This window comes from Notamacropus eugenii, chromosome 1, assembly GCF_028372415.1.
Source record: "Notamacropus eugenii isolate mMacEug1 chromosome 1, mMacEug1.pri_v2, whole genome shotgun sequence".
Classification (NCBI taxonomy): domain Eukaryota; kingdom Metazoa; phylum Chordata; class Mammalia; order Diprotodontia; family Macropodidae; genus Notamacropus; species Notamacropus eugenii.
This window is the reverse complement of record NC_092872.1, coordinates 385,573,025-385,599,094: the sequence shown is the minus strand read 5'-3', so window position 1 is coordinate 385,599,094 and position 26,070 is coordinate 385,573,025. Positions and strand designations below refer to the sequence as shown.

The following is a 26,070-nucleotide window of genomic DNA, read 5'->3' as shown; positions in this document are numbered from 1 at the left end:
AGGGTAGGGTCCTTATGGCTTTTAGTATCTGTATCCCTAGTACCTGGCACAGTATCATGAACATAGTAGGTATTCAAGAATATTTATTGAAAAGAAATGGTAACAGGTTTGGAATTCATTTCAAACTATGTCCACACACCAGGTCAGCAAGTAGATTGATGCTTCACCTGGAGTCAGGAAATCTTGGGTTTGAATCCAACCTCTGGCATTTACTGAGGTACATAATTATGGCCAAGTCATTTTTCCTTGGAACCTCAATTTCTTCACTTATAAACAGGAAGCACTTTTTGGTATCTAGTTAGAGGGAGGGTCTCAGAGTTAGGAATTCAAGTCCTGCACCTGAAATACAATGGTTGTGTGACCCTGGGAAAAGCACTTAACCTCTTGTTGCCATTAGTGACTCTGATGCTATAACTTGTAGAAGAGTTGATGATCTTTATGATAAAAGGAGTTTTCCCACTTGGAGTTCACTAAAGCAATGAAATCTGGACCAAAAACAAAAAAAAGAGGGTGAAGGTGGTGTTAATAGTACCTGAATTCCCTACTGCTTGGAATAGTTGTAAGGCTTACATGAAATCAGTACGTAACACATTCCTTATACATGCTAGCACTATTTCCCATCCCCTCTCTCCTTCCAGTTTTAGGGCTGTTTTCTGTATATTTTTTAAAGTAAATCTCAAGGGACTAAAGAATTTGTAACACTATGGAGATCACAGGATTATAGACTGAGAGAAGAGTGGGACTTCAGAGGCCATCCAGTCCAACTCTGTTGCTTTACAGATGAGGCCCAGGGGAATTGTGACTTGTTTATTGATAATCTACTCTTAGGTTTCACAAATAATGATAATGATGATGATAACGATATTACTGATGGCAACAGAGGCCTGGGAAGGTCAGGACTTGTCCATTGGCAACATATCATTAGGTTTCCTTGATAATAATAATGTTTATTATTATTATAACACTAATCATGAAAATAAATGACAATTGAATTGTGAGTGACATTATCAAGTGCTTCACTGAAATCCAGGTTTACATTGTCCACAGCACCTCTTTGTTTAATGCATTCTCTTTTAATTCTAATAATCTCATATTCTATGACTCTATGAAAGATTATAGAGTATCACTGGAATGTCTTTTTCTAGGAGTTTAACATGGAATATTTTTGTTCAGGTGAATCTGTTTTTGTGATTACCACTAATTCCTTATGGGCATTGTATTTACATTTTCTCCTCTCAGAGTCATTTCACACATATCAATTTGCATGATCCTCAAAAAAGCCTCATAAGCTAGAGATTGTTTGATATGATTTTCCCAATTTTATAGGTAAGGAAACAAGAACAAAAATGTCAAGTGACCTCACCAAGGTCACACAGTTTGTCAGTGGAAGTGCTAGGATTAGAGCCCTCTTGACTCTTAGGTTTAATGTTCTTTCCATAAGAAAAGACACTATGTCACTCAGAGCTGGCATCAAAACAAGGCTAGCCCTTTGAAATTGGTAAATCAGCCCTAGGATATGTTTCACGGTACTCAAAAATACCTTCCCCAATAGTCTTGCTCCAAGTGTCCAAAGTCCCTAACATTCCTCTGTCCTCTGGGCTAAGACAATGTAAAAAGTAATAAAATTCAAGATTATTCTTTTGAAAGGTTAATACTTAAAACTATTACCATCTAGAAAATCCTCATGTTGAATGAGAATCTCTGATTTAGCTGGAAAGAGAACTGAATCTTAAAGGACTGAGATTTGGGACAGATAAGTTTTAATAGGGAAGAGATATATTAATCTGGGGCATGTGGCACTGTGTAGCAGAGGAAGATCAAACATTCATCTCCAAAGCCTGGAGAAATCCTGGGCTTTAAGAGGCTGATTTTTGGATCTTGAGAAACAGAGCCCTCTTACTTTCCTTTATATTTTTATCTCCTTTTCAAATGGAATTATACCAATTCATTTATCTCCTCTATTGCCCCATTTCTCTTAGAGCTAGAGCTACATGCCAGAACACAACATAATGTCTCAAATTTGCTTTACTTTAACACAATCTTAATCTAGGGTTTCTTTTGATACCTTGGTCTGAAGATAAGAAAACCTTAAGACACATTCAACTGTGATAGAGGAAGGGGAAAGAAGGGATAGAAAGGATCTGGTAGCAAAATAACAGCAAAAACATTCACAATAACCCATTCCCTCCAAAAAAGCAAACAGACAGACAGACAAACATCACCGTGTTATAGCTCTCCCTCCATTCACTTTCCTTATAGAATGATCTGAAACTTCCACAAAAGTTACCTCGGACCAATAAAAGAACAAATTGGGATTTGTTATGCAAAATTTGGATTTAGTCAAAGGGCCACCCTTGAGGACCTAGAGAATCACATGTGGCCTTCAGGCCCTAGGTTCCCTGTCCCTGGACAAGGACATCTTCCCATGAGTGAGTATTTGAAACTTTCCTAGACTTTGTGTGATTTATCGACTGGCAGATAAAGGCTTTTCATTTACCTGAAAATAAAATTGCCTAAGAGGCATCCCATCCTAACCTCCACTCACCGAAGGAACATGTGCCTGGGAGCTCATTCAGCCACAAGTTATAGGCATTTCATTGACTTGTGTGAGTATGAGATGGGTGAAGTGGTCTGTTTCAAGTCCTAGAAGCCTGGGTAATGGAAGGGATATTTATCACAGAGTTTCATTTCCCCATTCCTGAGTAAAAAGTAAATGTGCTTCAACATTGGCAGAGGCAGATGTTCCCAAAGCTCTGGCTCTGAAAGAAAAGCCTCAATAAAAGTAAGCCTGAGATTAAAAAAGTAGCAGCGAAGGCAAGAAATTCATATTGGTTTTAAAACATCAGCATAAATAATTGTTTGTGTATGGGGAGAAGAGCATTTTTAAAAAATATACCGTAGCAGGATCATTTAAACTATGATAAAACCCAAGCATTTGAACACCCCGAATTATCCTTATACTTTTCAAAGTCAGACCTTAAAGCTAGCTTGTGACTCATAACATTCCACAGTAACTAATGGCAAGTGCTAAAATCAGTTTGTGCAAAACTGTCTTGCTAAAAGTGCCATCATTTTTCCCCCTGCAGGATGATTTTAGTGCTAGGATTTATTCTAATAGACAGGGTAAGGGGAAATCTGGTTCTCTTCATTTATCTCATGGTCAGAAATAGCCTGGAATAGCCTATACATTCACAGATCATCTCTGGCCGCAAGCAAGGCTACCTCTCTAAGTCTTTCAGGCTTTTCATATATCTATATACACAAGCATCTATTCATGTGTATGGATTATATTTGCATATATAAACCTATACAGATATAATTACATAGATATATGTAAATAAATCTACATACATATATCCATAAATATGAACATGTATATATGTCACATATACATATTTGTGTATATACATATGTATGTATGTGTGTGTATATATATATGTATATGGAAGAGGGAAAAGAGGAATGAAGACAGAGAGAGATAGGGAGATAAATTTTTTTAGCTTTATGGGAAACACTGGGGATGGAATTTCCCTCTATCAATTGAGATCTGTCACCCTTTTTAAGTTATAATCTTAGATTAGTGGTTTTCAAACTTTTTGGTCTCAGGACCCCTTTATACTTTTAAAATTATTAAGGACCACCTCCTCTGCCACTGAAAAGGTCTGAGTTGAGAGTGGTGGCAGTATTACACACCTGGAGAACTGGATCTTTTAGAGAATTGCTGGTACACCGAGAAGTTAAGAGCTTTGTTCGTGATTATCCAACCAGTGTTATGCCAGAGGGAAGACTGAAAGTCTCCTTCTGACACCAAGGTTGACATGCTATCCACTGTGCTGGAAGGAGCCACAGATATTGTCTAGTTTAACACCTTCATTTCATAAACAAGTAAACAAACTGAGGCCCAGACAGGTTATATGACTTGTTCAATGGCAGATAGGAAGTGGCAGAGCTAGAATTTGAACCCAGGTCTCTGACTCCAGCTGTCACAACTAGAAATGACCTCACAACATAAAACATAGAATATCAGAGGACGCTGAAGAGGACCCAGAGCAAAAAATGCCTCACCTGAAGAGAGCTCTAAAGATATTTAGTCCCCTAGCCTCATTTTATATTGATATATATAATATAATATAATATATATTTATATTATGAATATTGAGATTCACAGGATGAAAAAACTCAATCAAGATCACATAGTGATAACAGGGGGCAGTATTTGAGCTTTGGTCTATGACTCAGTCCAGTATTCTTTCCACTTTTCTTCCTCTCCCTCCCCTCTCCTTCACAGCCCTTACCAGCCTGGCCACTTTGGTGCAATAGTTCTCCAGTAAGCTTATGGAATTAAGGTGCTGGCTAGATGATCATTTGAGTTCAGAGGTGTTGTTACTCATGCTTCAGGGAGCTTCAAGGCACGTGTCCCATTGAACTAGAAAATAATACCGACTATGGATTCAAAAAAGGAGTGATGGGGAGTTGTGAGTTACCCACATGTGTACACTCTATATGTTCCTCACCACTGCAGCACTCTTTGAGCCTACTCTTTGCATGAGTTTGTGCATACTCATGAAAGAATATTCCTCAGACTTCTGGCAAGGAATCTTTTTTACCAACTGTTCTTACTACAGCACGTTAATAAATGTCTTTTCTAGAAGCTAATTGTGACCTCTGGCTGCTGACAAATAGGAAGCACAGTAATGGGAGCTCATAAGAGACTATTCCAGAAACCTCAGGTTCTTAGGGATATCTCTAAAAATGATGGGGCATGGGGATGGGGAGAGAAATGTTCAGCCATCCTCTAGGGATCTTGCCTGCCAATGGAATTAATAGTTGGGGATTAAGACTTGGAGTGGATGCTCAAAAATATGCACCTACTATCTCCCAATAGAATATAAGCTATCTATGGGCAGGGACTAACTGTTTCATTGTTATCCCTGTATCTCCAGTGCCTAGTATGGTGCTTGGCACAGAGTAGATTTTTAATGAGTGATTACTGGTTTATTAATTGATTGATTAGAGCTAGAAGGTACCTTAGATATTTTCTTGTCCAACCCCTTCATTTGGCAGGTGAGGAAAATGAAGAGAGGTTAAGTCACCAAAATGATGTTACAAAGGTATTCGTAGCATAAGTCATGTTTGAATCCATGTTTTTTGACTTCCCCTCTAGTGCTCTTTTAATCATTCTATGATACCCCTCTTTACACCCTACTCTCCTCTATACCAGTTGAAAGTTGAACTATCATTCATGGCTTAGTTTGGATAAAAATGAACAGGACCTTAAACATCATGTCATCCAACTCATCTTACTGCATAGATGAGAAAATTAAAGCTCAGAGATAGGTATTTGAATTGCCCAAGGTCACATGGAGAGTAAAAACCCAGGTTCAATGTCCCTAGAATAAATGTTCTTCCCATTATACCAAATTGTCTGGTTGTACTTCCTCATCTTGCACACTTGACTCAAGAAATGTGTTCTGGTATTTTAGTACTGCAGAGATTTCCCTGACTTTCCTTAATGAGATAGTCCAATCCCATCTATTCCTAAATTCCCCATTTCTCTCTCTTTCTTTCCATTTTAAAAGTACACAGAAGGATCACACCATTTTAGTTAATGACAAGATCCCTTACCTAAGACTCTCAGTCTTTCTGCTCCAACCACCACTTCATTGTCATCTGCAGAAAACAACAATTTTCCATCGATGGTTTTCACCTCAAATTTTTTGCCATAAGCTTCTACTGCTTTGGGACCTAGATTAGGCATGGGAAGTGGAAAGAGAAGAAAAATAAATTCATGATTATATATCATATAAACTTGTCTTTTCATTAAAATGAAAAAAATCAAGATACTGTCTGGGAAGCTAACATGAGCTCTGTCAAGTAATAATTCCCACAAGTCACACAAAAAACCATTTAAAATGTTATATAGCCATAACTTAAACATTAGAATAAAAATCTGTGCCCACACATAAGCTAATTCCCAGGATATTAAATATTGAACTTGGTTATTGGGGGACATTATGTAACCTCCTCCTTAGAATCTTTAAAGACAATACAAATTTTTCTCTTTACTTGGTTTGGATATGGTATGGCCTGGCAATGGGGTGATAAGCAAAACCTCTGTTTAAGATTTCCTCTAATCCTAAAATTCTCTGATTCAGTCCAGGGACTGAAAGTCAGGCACTTTAGGAATTTTTTTTTTTCATTCTTTCAGGTCATGCAAATTCGTTAAAGTCCTGGAGTAGATACACTTTGGGATAGTAATATTTGAGCTTCTTTTAGAGAGTTAGTTCGGGGCCTACCTACATGGGCAGCATTTAAAACCTGGGAATTACTTGGCCCCTTAGGGAATTTACTCTGACTTACTATTTATTACCTGAAGTCAGATCTACTGAGCCTGGATGAATGAAGAGCTCTTGTTAGAGCATTTCCTCTATATAATCAGTTCAATTTGCATACTTGGCCTCTTTGTCCAATAAGAAATCAAAACATGTCTTTCACTGTATAGTCTGAGTCACTTAAGATCAGGGCCAACTACCAGAGCAAAGAGGAAATAGCATAGAAATGTAAAAAAAAAAGTGACAGTTTTAGAGCTGGAGAGGGCCTTAGACTGATGCCTTATGAAAAGAGGGGAGAGGGAGACTAACTTGCCAAAAATAACAGAATGAATTAGAGTAACGACCATATCCTAGGGATATGGATTCCCAGTCCGAGTACACATTCCACTAAAGTCACTATAGAAACAGTGGCATAGCCTTAAATCTCCAGCTCTCAAAGGAAACTGCGATGATGGATTTCTCCCACCCTCCATTACTATTCCCATTGCCCCTTAAATAGACTGCCTCGGTACCCTGAAGTTGCATGTTACCCTTGCAAGAGCTTTACGGGTAGGATAAATCGAATACTTCATTTTTTCCCCCTTCCTCATACCTATGTAATTCAGAAGGCAAAAGACTTGTCCCTGATTATCCCAAAGAACAAATTTAATCCCTATGGAGATGCCATTCTGAGTAGAAGACCTTTTAGCTAACTCTGGACCCAAAGCTTGGCTTAGCTTGATGCCTAATAGTCACAGAGAAGAAAAACCCTAAATTATTTCACTGAACTCAGAGTGCAGGACACAATTAAGTTATCTTCCTTTTAAGGGCTTCCCAGAGCACACAATGGAATTTACCAAGGGCCAGCACTATCTGGGTGTTTAAAGCTCAGCACTTGGCAGCATTGGCTGAGATCGTGCAGTGTAGCTTCTGGCTCAGTAATATGGAAGGCTTGTCCTTTTGTCTGTTTCACTCACAGCTGCCAAACGTCCCCAGTTGATCTAGACATGGCTGGAATTTTAAAGATGGAATCTAGAGGGAAAGGCAAGGGGAATGGAAGAATGCTCAGGAGAGAGAATATTCTCTGGGTTAACTCCATGTCTAAGTTCCACATTGAGACTAGAAAATCAGCATTCTAAGGTGGCAGGTAAAGTTGGTTGTATATGCATGCCTGCTCCCTAAAGAGCTCCCTAGTAAGCATCAGAATGAATACTTCATCAAGGAAGAAAGTGGAATCCTGATCTGCAGGCTCCAACTTGTCAACACTAGATTTTAAAAAGGTTTATACATGTGGAAAATAGCTGCCCACACTTACTCCCCTACCACTAGCAGCATCTCCTGAACAGTTGGTATCTTGAGTACCTTTCCCAAGGAAATCTCCCTTAGTGCTTCTTAGGGATTCTAGGCTTTGAGCTACTATTAATTTCATATTTTAGCTATATTCTGAGTTAAAATTTGTCACTGTGGGCTAGGCTGGAAACTTATTTGTCATTCATAACACTATGGGGAAAACATGCATTTCCAAGTTCTGAGTAATTGACTTGCACAATACATCTGTAATTTGGGGACTGTCGATGATCTGCCTGCCTGGCAGGTCAAATCTCTTGTCTTCAGAAGAAAGTAGGGCTCTGATAGCCTAGGCTAAGCTCACGAAGTTTGAAAGTTGGGAGGACCTTTTGAAATACTCTAGTTCAAGTGATTGATAACCTTTTCATCTCACAGGAGGAAAAAGAGGCCTAAAAGGGAAGGTGACTTGCCTAAGGCACACAAGAAGTAATTTGCAGAAGCAGGGTTATTCCAGAACCTCTGACCCCAGAAACTGACTCTAAATTCAGTGCTCTTACTATGACTCCACTGTCTCAGATAAGGGAATATTTTATAACAACAGGAAGTCATAGAGATTATCTATGAGGAACCTCTGGCCTAATCTCTGTGAGCACTGCATAATAGAAGAGGAAACTATGATTAGGTTGGAGGCTTGACTTTTGCTCATGTGTTTATTTTCATCCAGAGCCAAATCAGGATCCATCAGCTTTCCCAGGAGACAACTAGAAAGGTTCACCCTAGAGTTGGGCTTCCTGGCCAACAAGCATCTTTCTATGCTCATCTGAATCTCAGTTATCTCCAACTTCCAGTGTTACCTGGAAGTGTGATAGGGAGAGACAGACAGAAAGAGAGAGAAACAGAGAGAGACAGAGAGAGAGAGGAGAGAGACAGAGACAGAGAGACAGAGAGAGACAGAGAGACAGACAAAGATAGACAGAGAGAAAGAGAGGAGAGAGACAGAAAGACACAGAGAGAGAGACAGAGGAGAGAAGCAGACAAAAAAAGAGAGAGACAGAGACAGAGAGGAGAGAGACAGACAAAGAGAGAGACAGAGACAGACAGAAAGAGGAGAGACAGAGACAGAGAGACAAAGAGAGACAGAGAGATAGAGAGACAGAGAGAGATACAGAGAGAGGAAAGAGAGACTGAGAGGAGAGAGATAGAGAGAGGAGAGAGACAGAGAGACAGAGAGACAGAGAGACAGAGAGAGAGAAATAGGTGGCTCTGTTTGACTGAACTACAGTGGTCTGGGCAGTTCCTGCTTCATCAAAGCTGGCTCACTCAAGGAAACCAAATATTCCACTGCAAATAAGTGGCAAATGATCAACAGGCTAAACAGCTCCCTTTCAAATGTGGGAATCTGGGAGCTAGAGGTTGGATTTATTTCTCTCCTTGAGGCAATTTTCACACACACGCTTAAATCACTGCTTACTGAAGCTGTTTATTTAATTATTTAGCATTGTGACTGCCAGCCAGATGTTATATAAGCGAGGCCGACAATCCAATCTAACACAGAAACAACATGTTTATGGATTACAGGCTCTGCCATTCAGCAATTCTGCCAATCCCTCAGTCCCTCAGTTTGTGGAGGGTGCGAGCACTTCACATACACCATCCTTAAAACACTCCAAAACCACCTGCCGGCAGTGACTTTCTCAAACTTTAGCTCCAAGCATAAAATGATGGATGGAAATGGATTTTTCTTCCAGTAGTAGAGGAGCATCTGGCCAATGTAAAAGGCATATAGCTTGGGTTCATTTGTGTTAATTCCAGATGTTTTTATCAGGGTAAGGTTTTGGGACATTTGGACAAGTGGCATCTCCAAACAGAAATGTCCATCTGTGTTTTTGGTTTTTTTTTTTTTTTGCCTGATTCCCAAACCAAGCAGTTGGCATTTCCTCCCTGGATGTATAATTCTGTGCTAGGAGAACAAGGTGGTTTCCTTCCCCTCCCCCCGCCCCCAACTACATACACCCTAGCAGAATGCTGCCTGCTTGTTATTGAGTTATAAATTGCATGGGCCAGCTGAACCTATCATTTGGCATGATTACCACTACGTCTTGGTCAGTGTTTATTACTCCAATTGTTATTGCTAATAATAACCAATTTCTTGTTTTCATTTTGGGAATATGATGGAAGACACTGGGGCATTACTTGCTTCTACAGAGTTTGTCACATGGCTTATGGCAATGGTAGGGAGAACCATTCTAAAGCACGTACTCTGCTTGACTTAGACAATTTACTCTGTGTTCTCTTAGCAATATTGCTTGATGGTCTAGCCCCAGTTTCTTACATGTATTGACAATACACTTCCTTCCTTACCTGTGATAAGCTGAGTAAGAACTTTAGTCTGGTCATTGAGTATGTTCACTGTAACATTTCTGGCAGATTTGAAGTACAGTGGATTGCCCTATAATAGGAGCACAAGAGAGAACATGTAAAAATGATGCCAGGCTCCCCAGAAAACAACAGCCCTTGTTGGCAAATAGACTGTGGATTGAATCTGGTACCTCCATGCCTTTGGAAAACCAGATAGGGAAGTGTTCTCCACTTTTAGAAGCATATCTGGCGTTTACCCTGGCACCAAATTGTACCTCCACTCCCATTTGTCATTACAGGAACTCAGCAGAGAAACAAGACAAGTGCCTGCTGACAGCACCATTTACAGTCTCCATCTATGTAGAGTTGGCTCTGGAATAAGCCTTCTTCTGACTCATTTTAGGGTTTTGGAACCTGTCAAGCACTGACAAACCTATTAGGTTATATGTCTCTGGAATGGGACTCTTCCTGTGGAGAGAACAGAGATCACCACCCATGCAAGATAATATACATACAATCAAAGGATCACATACTCACATAGATTTAGAGCTGGAGGGTACCTTAGGGGACATCTAGTTCAACCCCATGATTTTATAGAGAAGGAAACAGACATGGAGAGTCTAAAAGACTTGCCCATAGTCATACATCTAGCAAATGTAAGAGGCAGGATGGGAACCCAGGTCTTCCTGACTTCAAGTTTACGCTCTAGCAACTATACAAGACTGCTAGTTTTTGTGGCCTGTTACTGAGACAACCCACATAAGTGGTAGGCACTACATACTGACCAATATTGGGTGTGTGGTACAGATACTCTGGGCCTTGCCACCTCACCCTTCCTGCCTAGAAATCATCTTAAAAGAACAAGCTGTCACAACAGCAAGAAATTTTATATAAAGTTCACAGAAGATACATGATTTCTCACCTCAGGCACCATAGCCCTGATGGGAACCAGTTATGAAAGTTATAAGATAATTTTAGGATAGAGGGCACAAGACATATGCAGCCAAATGGCAAATACATGTGTTCATGGAAAGAAATCTATGAAGTTGAAGAAAGTTGTCTTTCTGTGTCTCTTATTCAGGAATGTGATGGTAAATATTTAACAAGCATCTTTCCAAAAAGATATAGAGGACTTTTAAGTTTAATCTGCATTATTACCAATGTTGAGACAATCAAGTCCTGGTCTGTAGTAGATGTTAATTTCTGAGATGTAAATGCTCGCACTGAAAAATTTTTTAAAATGGCCCTTGGAAGCTGGTTGGATCTGGCTCTAGCACAACCCTGCTTATTCCCCTTTCAGTATTAACCTGACCTGGCCATGGACAGTAATCTGAATGACAGATGCATCCACTTGAGCAGATTCTTTCTGAATTCAGGGAATTGCGACTACTTAGGACGCTTACCACAAGAGATGAATGATTTAATGGAGAAGCTGGTAGGATTTTGAACCAACTCATCTGTGTAATCACCCTGTCACTTAGCATTTCTGTTTCTGGATTACCCAGAAGGCTCATTCAAGTGGAAAGACTGCTTCCTTGCCATTCAGGACAGCTGTTAGAACTGAGTGACCCAGTTCCTCATTGTTCTTCTCATCCCCTTCCCCAACTCCAGGAGTCTCACTGAAGAACAAAATTTCTACAAAGATAGAGTCAATCACTCTAGATCATATGTCTGTGTGGAGACTGGTCAATCCATGAAGCCCTTCTTTTCAGGATGTTTGTTCCCTACAGACACCCCACATTGAGCAGCTAAGTGGTATGGTGAATATGGTACTAGATTTGGAATAAGGAAAACCTGAATTTGAATCCTACTTTATATATTAACTTGCTGTATAATCCTGGACAAATCTAACTTGTCCTTTCTCAGCCTTAGTTTTCTCATCTGCAAAACAGGAATGATAATAGCACTTTTATCACATGGATAGGTCGTTTCAGTCCATGTAAAAATTCTAGGTCAGTGAGAAGAAATGGGCTCTTTCTCCTCTTTGTTTTGGACAGTAAGATGCATTCAGATATAATCAACAAATATTTTTACTGTTAGAAGTGGGGTATATATTAACCACTACTAGATAAGAAGATAAAGGTACTATGATATGGATATTAGCAATAGCATGCAGAAAAATAGAAAGTCATGCATTCTTCCAAGCAAAGATTTAACAACCACTTTTTCATTCAGTCATGGGTGGCAATAAGCCATGGGCTAATCTAACCAGGGACTTCCTTCCAAAAATGGTTTTTGAATTTGCTATTCTTAACCTAAGATTGGCCATAACAATCTAGGAAGGAAGAGATTCTTAGAGGTGGGGTATAGGACAATGCTGCCCTTGTAGACGTAGGGCTTAAGTTAGACAAACTGATCTCATTGCTTTCAGATTACTAAATGAAACATCTAATTTCCATTTATGATTTGGATATTCTAACAGCAAAACCAATTTATAATGTACCAATTTATATTAGTGCCAAGGGGCATTAAATCACTTGGACTTTGTGGGTGCTTTCATATCTAATATGAAAGTTCTCTTCCTTTTACTTTTCCTTAAATCTTACCAAACCACCTACTTCTTTTTCTCTAACTGGCAATAGCAGGTCACATATATTTTAGGCCTTGGCAATATGAAGAAAGTAGTTAAAGAGGGGAGTATGTCCTCTGTACTTTTGAAGATGAAAGAGGAAAATGCTACTGGAGTCAGAGGACATGAATAAACTAGACATTCTGCTTCTTATTATCTGACTTTGAGTATGTCACTATACCTCTTTCCAGTTTTTGTTTCCTTATCTCCACCCTGAAGTTTATTCAAGGATTGTAAAACCCTCCTGTTCCACCTTTACACCCACTGCTTAGTCCATCCTTCCTTCCTTCCTTCCTTCCTTCCTTCCTTCCTTCCTTCCTTCCTTCCTTCCTTCCTTCCTTCCTTCCTTCCTTCCTTCTTTCCTTCCTTCCTTCTCTCTTTCCCTCCTTCCCTCCTTCCTTCCTTTTCCCCCTTTATGTTTTGCCTTCCTCTATTAGAACATAAGCTTCTTGAGAGTAGAGACTATTTTTTTTTTTTTACTATCCATAACACTTAGTACTGTGCCCAACACACTGTTGTTGTTATTGTGTTCATCCTTCATTGCTGAAGAAGACCACGCCATCAGAGAAATGATGACATGACTTGCACTTGACTTTGTTTTGAGTGAGGGAGGGCCGTGCAGGTCACCAGCCTCACTTCTCCTCCAGAGCCATCTGAATCCAGTGACCAGATATTTATCAGGATAACTGGAGATGACCCAGGATGCACTGGGAGACCTTGGCTACTTTAGGCCAAGGTCTATTTAGGTACTCACTTTGGGTGAGGTAACGCCCATTCAGTGAATAGGCCTGTCTAAAGCACTTAATGATCTACATAACTATCTCATCTGGAAAATAATGATGAAAAACTAAATGACCTCTTAAGCCTTTTCCAGTTCTAGTTCCCCTGATCTTTCAGTCTTACATATTTGTAAACCCCCAAAAGGTCAACAGAATTGATGAAGATCCATTTGTGAGGTGATTTTTGTGTTAGATTGTGTTAGACTGTCACTTCTACAATCTGACATTCAATGCAGACTAGTCTTGATGGTTTTGTGAAACTTAATGTTTTACCTCTGGAGTCTTACTAACCAAATCCTTTGTGTTTAATGGTGTCTAGTAGCGCTTCCACTCTGAAAGTCAAGTACAGAGCGTCAGGTCCCATGTCGGGTCACTCTTGCCTCTCAAGGACAGCATAGGACTTTAAAGGGTTAGTAGGTTTTTTTTTGGTTACTGTTTGTTTGCTTGTTTTTCCCAAGACAAGTGCGGTAGGGAATAAGTTTTGCAGAGAGAAGATGAGCAGCAAGGTTTGGACTGATTTCTTCTTGTATGTGGGGGTGACAGTGCATAGAAAGAAAAGACAGTCTCACTATAGTTAAATCCTCAAATGTGTGTGAGTATGTGGTGTGTGTGTGTGTGTGTGTGTGTGTGTGTGTGTATGTGTGTGTTGGATGTCAAGGCACAGAGAAGAAGACTGTCCTTGTAAGTAGTGGCTATTGTCACAACCCTGGGATAGTAGAAAGAATCTTGGATTTGAAGTTGTTAATAATAATAATATAGATAGCTAATGTTTATAAAGGAAACCCTTAGTTAATTAATATTAATATTCTCCTTTGATCTTCATAGCAACCCTGGGAGATAGGCACTATTGTTATCCTCATTTTACAGATGAAGAAACTGCAGCAGACAGGGGTTAAGTGACTTGTCCAGGGTCACACAGCTAGTAAGTATCTGAAACTAGATTTGGACTCAGGTCTTCCTGATTCCAGGCCCAGTGCTTTAACCACTGCCACCTAGCTGGATGACCTGGGTTAGAATACTTACTACCCATGTGACCTTGGGTAGAGACCTTCCAGGCCTCAATTTGCACATCTACCATCTGGAACAAAAACACCTGCATTTCCTGACATATAGGGTTTTTGAGAGTAAACTTTAATTCTCTACCAATGGTATTTCACATTATTACAGCTTTTCTTAGGTCTCCTAAGTAAAGGCCCAGCCAGAGTTAGAGCCTGTTTTCAGCGTTTGCTATTATGAGTATTTGTCACCAACATGCTTCTGATGTGGGCAGCAGCTTCCCCATCCTGTGTACTTTGAAGCAGGAAGCCAGATATTTATCTGGTTCAAGGTAGCACAGATATTTTTAAAAATTGGAAATTGAGTATATTTTTATTAGTTTTCTGGGAAAGAGGAAAAGCTAATGTAATACTAGCATAGATTTCCATAACTGTCCATTAGGAAATTACTTTCAGGCTAAAAAATTCCACCTCCCTTCACCCCACATTGTTTCAGGCAGTGTTTAGTAGATTAAAAATATTTTAAGCTGTGAATTAGAATTTAGGAAAGTCTTAGTTTTGAAATATGGATAGAGTAGCTAAATAGGATAGAAGTATTCTTGGGATACAAGTATCCTATCTTTAAGCTGCTATGAGAGCCAAGATAGTATAATAGGAAAAGTCCTAGACTGGGAGTCAGGAGATCTGGGTACTAATCCCAGTTATGCCACTCAAATTAGCTGTGTGATGTTGGGCAAGTCATTGCCCCTCTTCTGTATCTTAGTTTTTTCTTCTATGAAATGAATGTTTTCCATTGGATGATCTCTATGTTTTCTTCTAGCTCTAGTTCAGTGTTCCAAGGTAGTGGTTCCCAGCTCATGGACTCAGGACTTCTGAGGCCTATGGATTATTACAAGGGATTTATATATGCAAAAGAAGTACTGTTATTTTCATCTTTATCTCCATTAAGGTATGCAATATGATTCAATATAATCAATAAGAAAATGTGACTCTGGAGACCAAGTAGTACCTTTTACATGCATGTATTATTATTTTTAAAATGTATGTAAGATACTGCATAGATCAATAATTTTGTTGTTGTTGAGTGATATCTGTCATGTCTGACTATCCATAACTCCATTTGGGGTTTTCTTGGCAAAGATGCTGGAGTGGTTTGCCTTTTCCTTCAGCAGCTCATTTTACTGATGAGGAAACTGAGGCAAACAGAGTTGAGAGACTTGCCTAGCTCATATAGCCAGTAAGTGTCTGAGGCTAATTTGAACTCAGGTCCTCTTGACTCCATTGTATGCACTCTTTCCATTACTCCACCTAGTTTCCCTGAAATAGAAATTCATTTAAAAATTTTATTGCATTCATAGAAACTTTTTGTCATTGTACATTTTCCCAATTAGCAGATATTCATAGTATAACTACTATCACTTATAACTATGATTTTTTAAATGTTACATAGGGATTTTCTTACTGGAGAAGGTTGAGAACCACTGTTCTAAATTCCCTTCTAGAGTAGCTCTGACATTATATGTTCTAACATCTCTCCCTACTCTACCATTCTGTGTTCTCGGTGTCCTTCCACTCCTGTGCTTTATATTCTAAAAAGTCTCTTCCAGATCTGACATTCTGGCTTCTAAGTTTCCTTCTAGTTTTGACACTTTATTAGGTTCCCTTCCAGGTCTGCATTCTATGTTTTAAAATCCTTCCCAGCTCTAACATTCTGTGATCTAAGACTCATTCTAGCTCTGACAATGTGTTCTAAGCTTCTTTCCAGCTCTGACATTTTCTGGGTTCTCAAACCTCTTTTATCTTTCACTGCATTTCTGCAGTTTCTGTATTTCCAACTCTGCGGCTTCACTCCTTTCTTTCAAAGTCTGATATTTTTAAATGCTATACACATGCCTTGAATATAATTCAAAGGACTCTGGAAGTTCTTCCCTCCTGCAGAAGAGGAAGCTCATAACCGCTTTGCTCAATATTTATGTCAGGAGATAAAATAAAAAAAATATCCTTTCCTTTTTATTACTATTTCCCAATAACATAGCATGACATTAATTGTTCTAATGTTCTGAGACCCAGGGAAACAGAATCAATACAGCACCATCACCTTAATAAAGGGCTAATAATACACAATGCAGTCTGTGATGGTTAGCCCACATTACTGTAATGTTCTCATATATTTTGCACTTCAACTCATTAGTTTGTTCCACCAAGTTCTCATCTTAGAGAGGAAGGAGTAATATGAATAAATCATCTTGCTACGAAGCGAGTTTATGTTTCCAATTTGAACAATAGATTTGTCCGCTAGGAAGAAAGCTTTGCACAGATGATGGATACGCGAAGCCACCCACTGCAGCTCGGTAAATGTACTTTTCGTTTCACAGTCTGGCTCTATCTTCAGAGACTGATCTAGTGAGACAAAAGCCAGGCAAAATAGATTTCAGTATCTTTGCAGTATTTTCACAACTGGACCCAAACGCCGTTCCCATCTTTGTCTCAGACAGTCTCTTTCTTGGTACATGAGAGATTCTGTATCCTCAGCCTGTTTCTCCACCTCCATCCCTGCCCCCTCCAACTTTTTCCCCCAGTGTTCTGATCAGGAAACATTTGGTGTTATCATGTGTCTGTGCCTTTAGGGCTAGGACAGGTTAATTTCTGCTGCTGGAGAAATTACTCTGATGCTCGCTGACTTTCAATAACCTACCTGTAGGCAAACATCTGAAGGCAAACCCTCACAGATTCCTCCCTTCAGGCAAAGCTATACTGTTAGAAGAGAAAGCATCCTAGGCTGGCACATACTTTGATTCAACACTAACTTTGCTGCAGCTGCATATTCCTGAACGGAAGGAATCCTGTAAACAATTGCTCCAGTATTTTCTGGGGATCGGGAGACAGAGATAACAATACTTGATAACATCTCATTTTTCTGAGGACACCAGGAAGTGTAATATCTTCTTAGATTTCCTAGATAACAGAAAATTACCCTATCAAGTATCACATTTTAAAATGTAAATAATATCTTTGTAATAATGATTTAAAGCTGGTCTTGAGTTCAAGTGCAACCCTTGATATTAATTGGCCTTATGACCTTGGGCAAGTCATTAAAGCTCTCAGTGCTCTAGGCAACTCTCTAAGACAATAAGTTGCCAAGAAAGAACTGACCTTCAGTGATAGTTTCCTTTCACTGAAGTTCTCAGCACTGAAGAAATCACAGGTTCAAGCCCCATACTTAACCCTGATATTTCTAAAATATTTAAGTAGTTTCTTTCTTTGCTGAGGACTTTAAAAATAGCTTTCTTTCCTCACCTTGATGGCTCAGGATACTCATCAAGAACAGTAATAATGAATAATACCTTTTTTATTGCAGGGAGGGAAGCTCTGAACCTGTGATTCATTGGTATAGGGAATTCCTGGTGGGCAAATTCTCTCTACCAATGCAGATTGGCAACGATTCTGAAATTTACAGTCATTCAGTGGTTAGGTGACTTGCCCAGGGTCACAAAGATAGTACATGTTAAAGGTAGGACTTTAAATCAGGCAGTTCTAAGCCTTTTCTCCATCTACTGTGCTAGACTGCCATCATAATAATATATCACATTACATTAATAATAGAGTGATGTCTCCAAAGGCTATTGAGACGTATAGGACTATATTACATTGTCTGTATGTTAAATTACCCCATGCTGCTGCTGTTTTTATATATTTTGTGTCTCCTTTTTCGACTCTGTGTATCTCCCTATTCTAATTTGTTTCTCATTTCCTGCTAAGCCTAAAAAACCAGAAAACTAAACCTTTAGAATTATAGAAATGAGGAGCCAACAGGATCTGAGCAAAAGGCCTTTAGGTCTTCTGTAGAAAAAGTGCAGGAGGCTTTGGGGCAGCTTTCTCCACCAGTGAGAGAACTTTTTCACTTACTTTTGGATGCTCTGAGGCTGCCAACTGATTGACCTCAGGATAAATTAACAGGATTGCACAGATGGGAGAGAGTAATGTACAGTTGCATGATAGAATCTTAGATTTGTGTATTGTATTCCAGAGGATAGTAAAAACGCTATGATAGAGCAAGAAGGCAGATGGGAACAAATGTGTGTGTGTGTGTGTGTGTGTGTGTGTGTGTGTGTGTGTGTGTGTGTAAGTTTCTTGATTTTCAGAGGATTCCTTTTGTTAATGGGGATATCTTACCAGGCAAAAAACAAAGCTGAGATGGTTTGAAAAACAGTTTCTTGAATTGTGAATAATAGTCTTAAGTGAATTCATTTGAATCCTTCCAGGAGGCCTCAATCATCTGTTAAAGAAGATAAGTAACTAACTGTCCAATGACCCAAAATGTCTTGAACTCCTTTAGACATCACAGTAAGACTAATTATTCAGTTTCCAGTGACTGTTTTCTTAGTCTCGGGAGAGACACCTCAGTTTCTAAATCCTGTTCCCATTGAATACCACCTATTTAATGGCTCCAGGTGGGTTGTTTGATTTCCATCAGCTTCAGTGCCCAGTTCTAAAACATTAAGCAAATCATACAGAACTAGTTCACGGAAACAGCACGGGGCAAGAGTTAGCACAATGTCCACAGCGCTCTCTACAAATGGAAATGCAGGGCACTCACCCATTAAGCTGGCTACTGCAGCAGTAGTCTGCCATATTGTACAATCAATCAGTCAGCAAATGCTTATCGATTGTCCTCCATCAAGGCTTGCCCTGATTTGAACATGGAAATGCTCCCTCCCCTCAAAGGATTTAATGTTTTGAAGCATAGTGTGGCAAGATAGAGAGAGCGTAGGAAGACCTGGGCTCTAATCCTACCTTATATGTGTTATGCTAAACAAGTCACTTAACCTATCTCTGTTGCCTCAGTTTCTTCATCTCTAAAATGAGTGGGTGGGACTTACCTGCTCCTGGGATCCTTTCCCAGATTCTAAGTCTGTGACCTGATATCATATGTAACTGCTACATGCCACCTTCAGTTGATCTCATTTCTTCTTTCTTCCCAATTCAGGGGATCATAGTTTCATAGACCTAAGGCTGGAAGGTATTTCAGAGGGCACCTAAGCCAGTCTTGAATAGTTCCAGGCACTCAGTGTGCTTAATAAATACTTGGTGCTTGATTTCTTAAGATTATGAAGTTAGTAAGCTTTAGAGTTGAGATTTAAACCCAGGTTCTTTCCAATGTACCCAATGGCTTAGATTCTAGGATCATACACTTATTGGGACAGTTAGGTGGCTGTAATGCTAATCAGAGAGTTAAAGATCTTTCCCACCCGTTGATGGGCCTGCCCATTAAGGAAAGTTTGATTAGGGGAGGCCCATAGCTTTTGTTAATTTCTTTTTTTTTTTTTTATTAATTTATTTATTTAACTTTTAACATTCATTTTCACAAAATTTTGGGTTCCAAATTTTCTCCCCATTTCTCCCCCCTCCCACCCCAAAATACCGAGCATTCTAATTGCCCTTATCACCAATTTGCCCTCTCTTCTATCATCTCTCCTTTCCCTTGTCCCCATCTTCTCTTTTGTTCTGTAGGACCAGATAACTTTCTATACCCCATTACCTGTATTTCTTATTTGCTAGTAGCAAGAACAGTACTAGACAGTTGTTCCTAAAACTTTGACTTCCAACTTCTTTACCTCCCTCCCTCCCCACCCATTCCCTTTGGGAGGGCAAGCAATTCAATATAGGCCATATCTGTGTAGTTTTGCAAATGACTTCCATAACAGTTGTGTTGTGTAAGACTAACTATATTTCCCTCCACCCTATCCTGCCCCCCATTGCTTCTATTCTCTCTTTTGATCCTGTCCCTCCCCAAGAGGGTTGACTTCAAATTGCTCCCTCCTCCCATTGCCCTCCCTTCCATCATCCCCCCCCCCTGCTTATCCCCTTCTCCCCCACTTTCCTGTATTGTAAGATAGGTTTTCATAGGTTTCATTTTATTCCTTCCTTTAGTCGAATGTGATGAGAGTAAACTTCATGTTTTTCTCTCACCTCCCCTCTTTTTCCCTCCACTAAAAAGTCTTTTGCTTGCCTCTTTTATGAGAGATAATTTGCCCCATTCCATTTCTCCCTTTCTCCTCCCAATATATTTCTCTCTCACCCCTTAATTTCATTTTTTTAAGATATGATCCCATCCTATTCCATTCACTCTGTGCTGTGTGTGTGTGTGTGTGTGTGTGTGTGTGTGTGTGTGTGTGTAATCCCACCAACTACCCAGCTACCGAAAAGTTTCAAGAGTTACAAATATTGTCTTTCCACGTAGGAATATAAACAGTTCAACTTTAGTAAGTCCCTTATGACTTCTCTTTGCTGTTTATCTTTTCATGCTTCTCTTCATTCTTGCGTTTGAAGGTCAAATTTTCTTTTCAGCTCTGGTCTTTTCATCAAGAATGCTTGAAAGTCCTCTATTTCATTGAAAGACCAATTTTTCCCCTGAAGTATTATACTCAGTTTTGCTGGATAGGTGATTCTTGGTTTTAGTCCTAGTTTCTTTGACTTCTGGAATATCCTATTCCATGCCCTTCGATCCCTTAATGTAGAGGCTGCTAGATCTTGTGTTATCCTGATTGTATTTCCATAATACTTGAATTGTTTCTTTCTAGCTGCTTGCAATATTTTCTCCTTGACCAGGGAACTCTAGAATTTGGCCACAATGTTCCTAGGAGTTTCTCTTTTTAGATCTTTCAGGCAGTGATCAGTGGATTCCTTGAATACTTATTTTGCCCTCTGGTTCTAGAATATCAGGGCAGTTTTCCTTGATAATTTCATGAAAGATGATGTCTAGGCTCTTTTTTTGGTCACAGCTTTCAAGTAGTCCCATAATTTTTAAATTGTCTCTCCTGGATCTATTTTCCAGGTCAGTTGTTTTTCCAATGAGATATTTCACATTATCTTCCATTTTTTCATTCTTTTTGTTTTGTTTTGTGATTTCTTGGTTTCTCATAAAATCATTAGCCTCCATCTGTTCCATTCTAATTTTGAAAGAACTATTTTCTTCAGTGAGCTTTTGAACCTCCTTTTCCATTTGGCTAATTCTGCTTTTGAAAGCATTCGTCTCCTCATTGGCTTTTTGACCCTCTTTTGCCAGTTGAGTTAGCCTACTTTTCAAGGTGTTATTTTCTTCAGCATTTTTTGGGGTCTCCTTTAGCAAGGTGTTGACCTGCTTTTCATGCTTTTCTTGCATCTCTCTCATTTCTCTTCCCAGTTTTTCCTCCACCTCTCTAACTTGATTTTCAAAATCCTTTTTGAGCTCTTCCATAGCCTGAGCCCATTGAATATTTATTTTGGATGTTTGGGATACAGAAGCCTGGACTTCTATGTCTTTCCCTGATGGTAAGCCTAGTTCTTCCTTATCCAAAAGGATGGGAGGAGATATCTGTTCACCAAGAAAGTAACCTTCTATGGTCTTATTTTTTTTTCCCTTTTCTGAGCATTTTCCCAGCCAGTTACTTGACTTCTGAGTTTCCTCTCCACACCCACCTTGCCTCCAGATCTGCCCAGCTAGGGCTTAGGGGCTGAGATTCAAATGCTGCTTCCCAGCCTCAGGGCTTTTGGTGGGGGCAGGGCTGCTATTCAGTGTAAGATTAAGTTCTGATGCTCAGGTGGGGGCAGGGCCACCACATGGGGCTCAGTTCCCTCAGTGGGTTTATGTGGAGATCTTCAACAATGGATCTGAGCTCCTGCCTGCATTGGGAGCCCTTGTCTGCTGCTGCTTCCATTGCTTCCTCCTGAGGGGGCCTGAGTTATGGAGATACCCCGCTCCCCTCGTGGCAAACTGAAAAGACCCTCTCACTGACCTTTGGAGCCTGTGGGTGGAGGGATTTGCGCTGCTACTGGAGATTCTGTCCCTGAAGCCTACTCAGATCTGCTCCTCTTGGTGCCTCTCAGCCAAGGCAGGGATGGGCTCTGCTCTGGGTCTGGTGCCTGATGGACCTTTCATGTCAGTTTTTCAGGTCTCTCTGGAACAGAAATCTCCTCCACTCTGTTGTTCTGTGGCTTCTGCTGCTCCAGAATTTGTTGGGCGTTCTTTACAGGTATGTTATGGGCTGTGGGTTAGGAGCTAGCATATGTGTATCTTTCTCACCTTTGTTAATTTCTAATGAGGCACTAGTTCTCGAGGGTTGTGAGGTCCACTGACTCTGAAAAATGTATAAATACTCTGAGATGAGGTTTTGTTTTGGGGCTTACTCATTGGAAATATTTGTTTGGCCAGATGAGACTCTGGGCAGCTGCTAAGGGGGTCCCCTCTCCCCTGGGTTTGAAAACCCAGATGTTGGTGCTTCCCTCTCTGGTAACTATGGTCAGATGGTTGGATCTGTCTGCTGATCTATGATTTATGCTTATGGTCAAGCAGCTGGAAGCCCTGTCAGTTGATCTATCTTTGATTCCGTTTGTGTTTTCTTTGAAGTTCAGGGTGCTGACATTTTCCCCTGAATTAAGTGAATGATCTATGTGCTTTATTAAAGTGATTGTTGACCCCTCAAAAGTTCCTTTTAGAAAAGCAGATCAAAGAACCTGTGATAGCAGGCCCTCCTGGTGTGTTGGGGTGCTTGCTTTTACATTGGTACAGTGGAAAGAGTGCTTGGTCTGGAGTCAGGATGATTTATTTTCTTGAGTTCAAATCTAGTCTCAGACACTTGCTAGCTGTGTGACCTTAAGCAAGTCACTTAAGCCCATTTGCCTCAGTTTCCTCATCTGTAAAATGAGTTGGAGAAAGAAATAGCAAACCATTTGCAAAGTATATTTGCCAAGAAAACCCCCAAAGGGGTCATGGAATGTCAGATATGATTGAATAATAATAAACTTAGAGCTAGAAGGGATCTTGCAGTAAAACCCTTTTATTTTACAGATGGGAAAACTGAGACACAGAGAGTTTAAGTATAGAGGCAGGATCTGATGTATTAAATACAGCACTACATATGATGGACATTCTCCAACAGGATGGACCAACTTGAGTTGCTGTGATTAGAGAAGGCTATAAGAAGGAGATTGGCACATGAAAGGTAAGCAGGATTTCAGAAAGTGAACTAGGAGGGAAGATGAGGAAAGGCTTAGCCAGAAGCATGGAGTCAGAACCTTAGGTGGTCCCTCTTGGCTGGAGCTCAGGGTTTATATTGAGAAATGGTAGATAAGCTTTGAAAAGTAAACTTGGGACCAAGAGGATCTTTGGTAACAGTCTAAGGACTTTGGACTTCATGTTCAAGACAATCAGAAGTGACATAAGAAAGAAGTTTTAATGAAATCAACGAAGCAGCATGAATTAAAAGAGACTGGAGGGAGGGAGGCCATTAAGAAGTTGCTGAAATCATGCTGGCCTGAGTTTGGTGTGGAAAGGTAGCAATGGAGATACAAAAGAAAGATGACTGAGTAGAGGCAGGGTTTGGGCCTCTGGTTCATCAGTATAGGGAACTCCCTGGTGAGGAAACTGTCCCTTTGGCAGTGTAGGTGAGCACCTTTTCTACAGTTTTTAGAGGGTTGCCCAGGGCACTAGCAGGTGAAGTACCTTAGTTGGTGTGTATTTAAATCAAGGCCTGAACTTCCTGGCTCTAAGACTAGCTGATTCTTTAACCTCTGTGTAATATTTCCTTTCACACTGATTGACGATGGAAGGCAAAATAAACAGAAAAAATAGTGAGATTTTAAGGGAAGTTAACTGGGAAAATGATGTGACCATTGATTTTGTTTTGGCATAGACCTGTGATTTTGTCAGATTAAGGAGTTATAGTGAGGAAACTCCCTCCAGCAACAGAGATCTGCAATTGTTCTTTAATTTGTAGTAGCAGAGTTGGGATTCTCAACTTTTTGGGGTGGTCAGGAACCCTTTAGGCAATCTGATGAAGTCTTATGAACCTCTTTTCAGAAAAAATTAGTTTTTAAATGCATAAAATAAAATTCTTAAGATTACAAAGGCAAAGAATTATATTGAAATAAAGATGTATTTTTTTTTCCTATCAAGCCCATGAATCCCTGAAAATCTATCCTTGGAACTCTGGTCTAAGGTTAAGAACCCCTTGCAAATGAGATCTTTTGGGTACCAAGGAGCCAAGTGACTTCCATGGTCACAGGAATGTGATGGACAGAGCTTGAACCTGGGACTTTTTGACTCCAAGGTCTGTTATCTTCAGTTTCCTCATTTGTAATCTGAAAGGGTTGGATTATCAGAGTTATCAGACAAGTGGTCAGAGCCAGATAAAAATACAATTGGGAAATACTGAACAAAATAAAGATAGATATAATAGAACATAGATAACGGCAATATGCCATTTTCTAAGTAAATGTGTGCCCTGCAGGATCCAAATATAAGATTTAGTGGCCCCTGTTTTTGAATTTAATGTTACTGGATTAAATGATTTTTTAGATCCTTTCCAGATCTTGATCTAGGTTTCATCTTCACTTAATCTCAACAGAGAAACCTGAAGTCTCAAGTTAAACAGTTCTGGTATTTAAGCAACAGGTCTGGTTTCTCAGCCCTACATTCAAACAATGCAATAAAGTTTTCCCTCAATCTCCCCAATTTTGGGCTTAGAGTCTAACTTTCCTATGCTAATAGAAGCAGAATTACAGAAGCATGTAGCTAGGTTAAATTTTAAAATAATCCGAATTGGTGGAGGTGTGTTCTTCACTTTGATAGAAATCTTTTAAGGAGTGATAGAAATCAGACTTGGAGAAAACTTTTAATCAGAGGGTTCAAATTGAGTAAGTGTTGGGAACTGTAAATCAGAGAATTTAGATTTGTTCTGTTTCCTAGAGGGATCAAATTTTGGTTTCAGCTCTTTACATTTAATTCCTATTAATGTCAGTCCTAGAGAATGAAAGTGGTATGCTGTGAACATAAACAAACTGCTTTACCTCTCTGAGTTGCTGTCAACTCTATAAGACTGAAAGATACTGATCAGCTATAAATTATCTAAGGGTAGTACACAAAGATTTTTCCAAACTAACAGAATCACATGTCCTTAATACAGTGATATTTTGAGAAAAATATGATCCTGTATTAGAATGCAGTTATACTCCTTTAAAAGACATATATTGACATACATACATATAGATACATGCATTAAGAGAAACACACAAAAAAAGCACTTATTTCAGAAAAGATGCCAAATTATTTTGAGATAGTGCATGTTTGTCAACTATCTATTGATTTATATATCTATCTATATATTTTGTTGTTGTTTAGTCATTTTCAGTTGTGTCTAACTGTGACCCCATTTGGGTTTTCTTGGCAAAGATACTGGAGTGGTTTGTCATTTTCTTCTCCAGATCATTTTCCAGATGAAGAAACTGAGGCCAACAGAGTTAAGTGACTTGCTCAGGGTCACACAACTAATAAGTGTTTGAGGCCAGATTTGAACTCAGGAAGATGAGTCTTCTTAACTTCAGGCCTAGCACTCTATCCACTGTAACATCTGGTTGCTCCTATCTACCTACCTACCTACCTTTCTATCTATCTATCTATCTATCTATCTATCTATCTATCTATCTATCTACCTATCTACCTATCTATCTATGACATACATACACATGCATACACACATATGCTTTGGCAGTGTCATAGAACCATTAAACCAGTATGTATCAGAGGCAGCCCTTCGGCCCAGGTCTTTGACTGTCTAGGCTCTCTCTACTATACCACACTTCCTTTTTCAATGGCATCTTAGTGTGTTATAGACATCAATGAAGTTACAAGTCTACTCTGTCCTACCTCCCCCATATGTGTGTACATACATATGTATATACATACATACATACTTTATCAACAGAGAGATTTACTAGACTATTCTGAAATGATG

General features: G+C 39.5%; 1 protein-coding gene across 6 annotated transcripts in view; it reads right to left on the bottom strand.

The window, feature by feature from the left end:
• Positions 1 to 26,070, bottom strand: part of SGCD (sarcoglycan delta) — a 1,338,077-nt gene that overhangs the window by 161,488 nt on the left and 1,150,519 nt on the right. For all 6 annotated transcript variants that reach the window (XM_072630829.1, XM_072630830.1, XM_072630832.1 and 3 more), the window contains 2 exons: positions 9,960 to 10,047; positions 5,626 to 5,745 (listed from right to left, as the gene is read on the bottom strand). In XM_072630829.1, the coding sequence (XP_072486930.1) occupies positions 5,626 to 5,745; positions 9,960 to 10,047 (208 nt within the window). The remainder of the gene's footprint in view (positions 1 to 5,625; positions 5,746 to 9,959; positions 10,048 to 26,070) is intronic.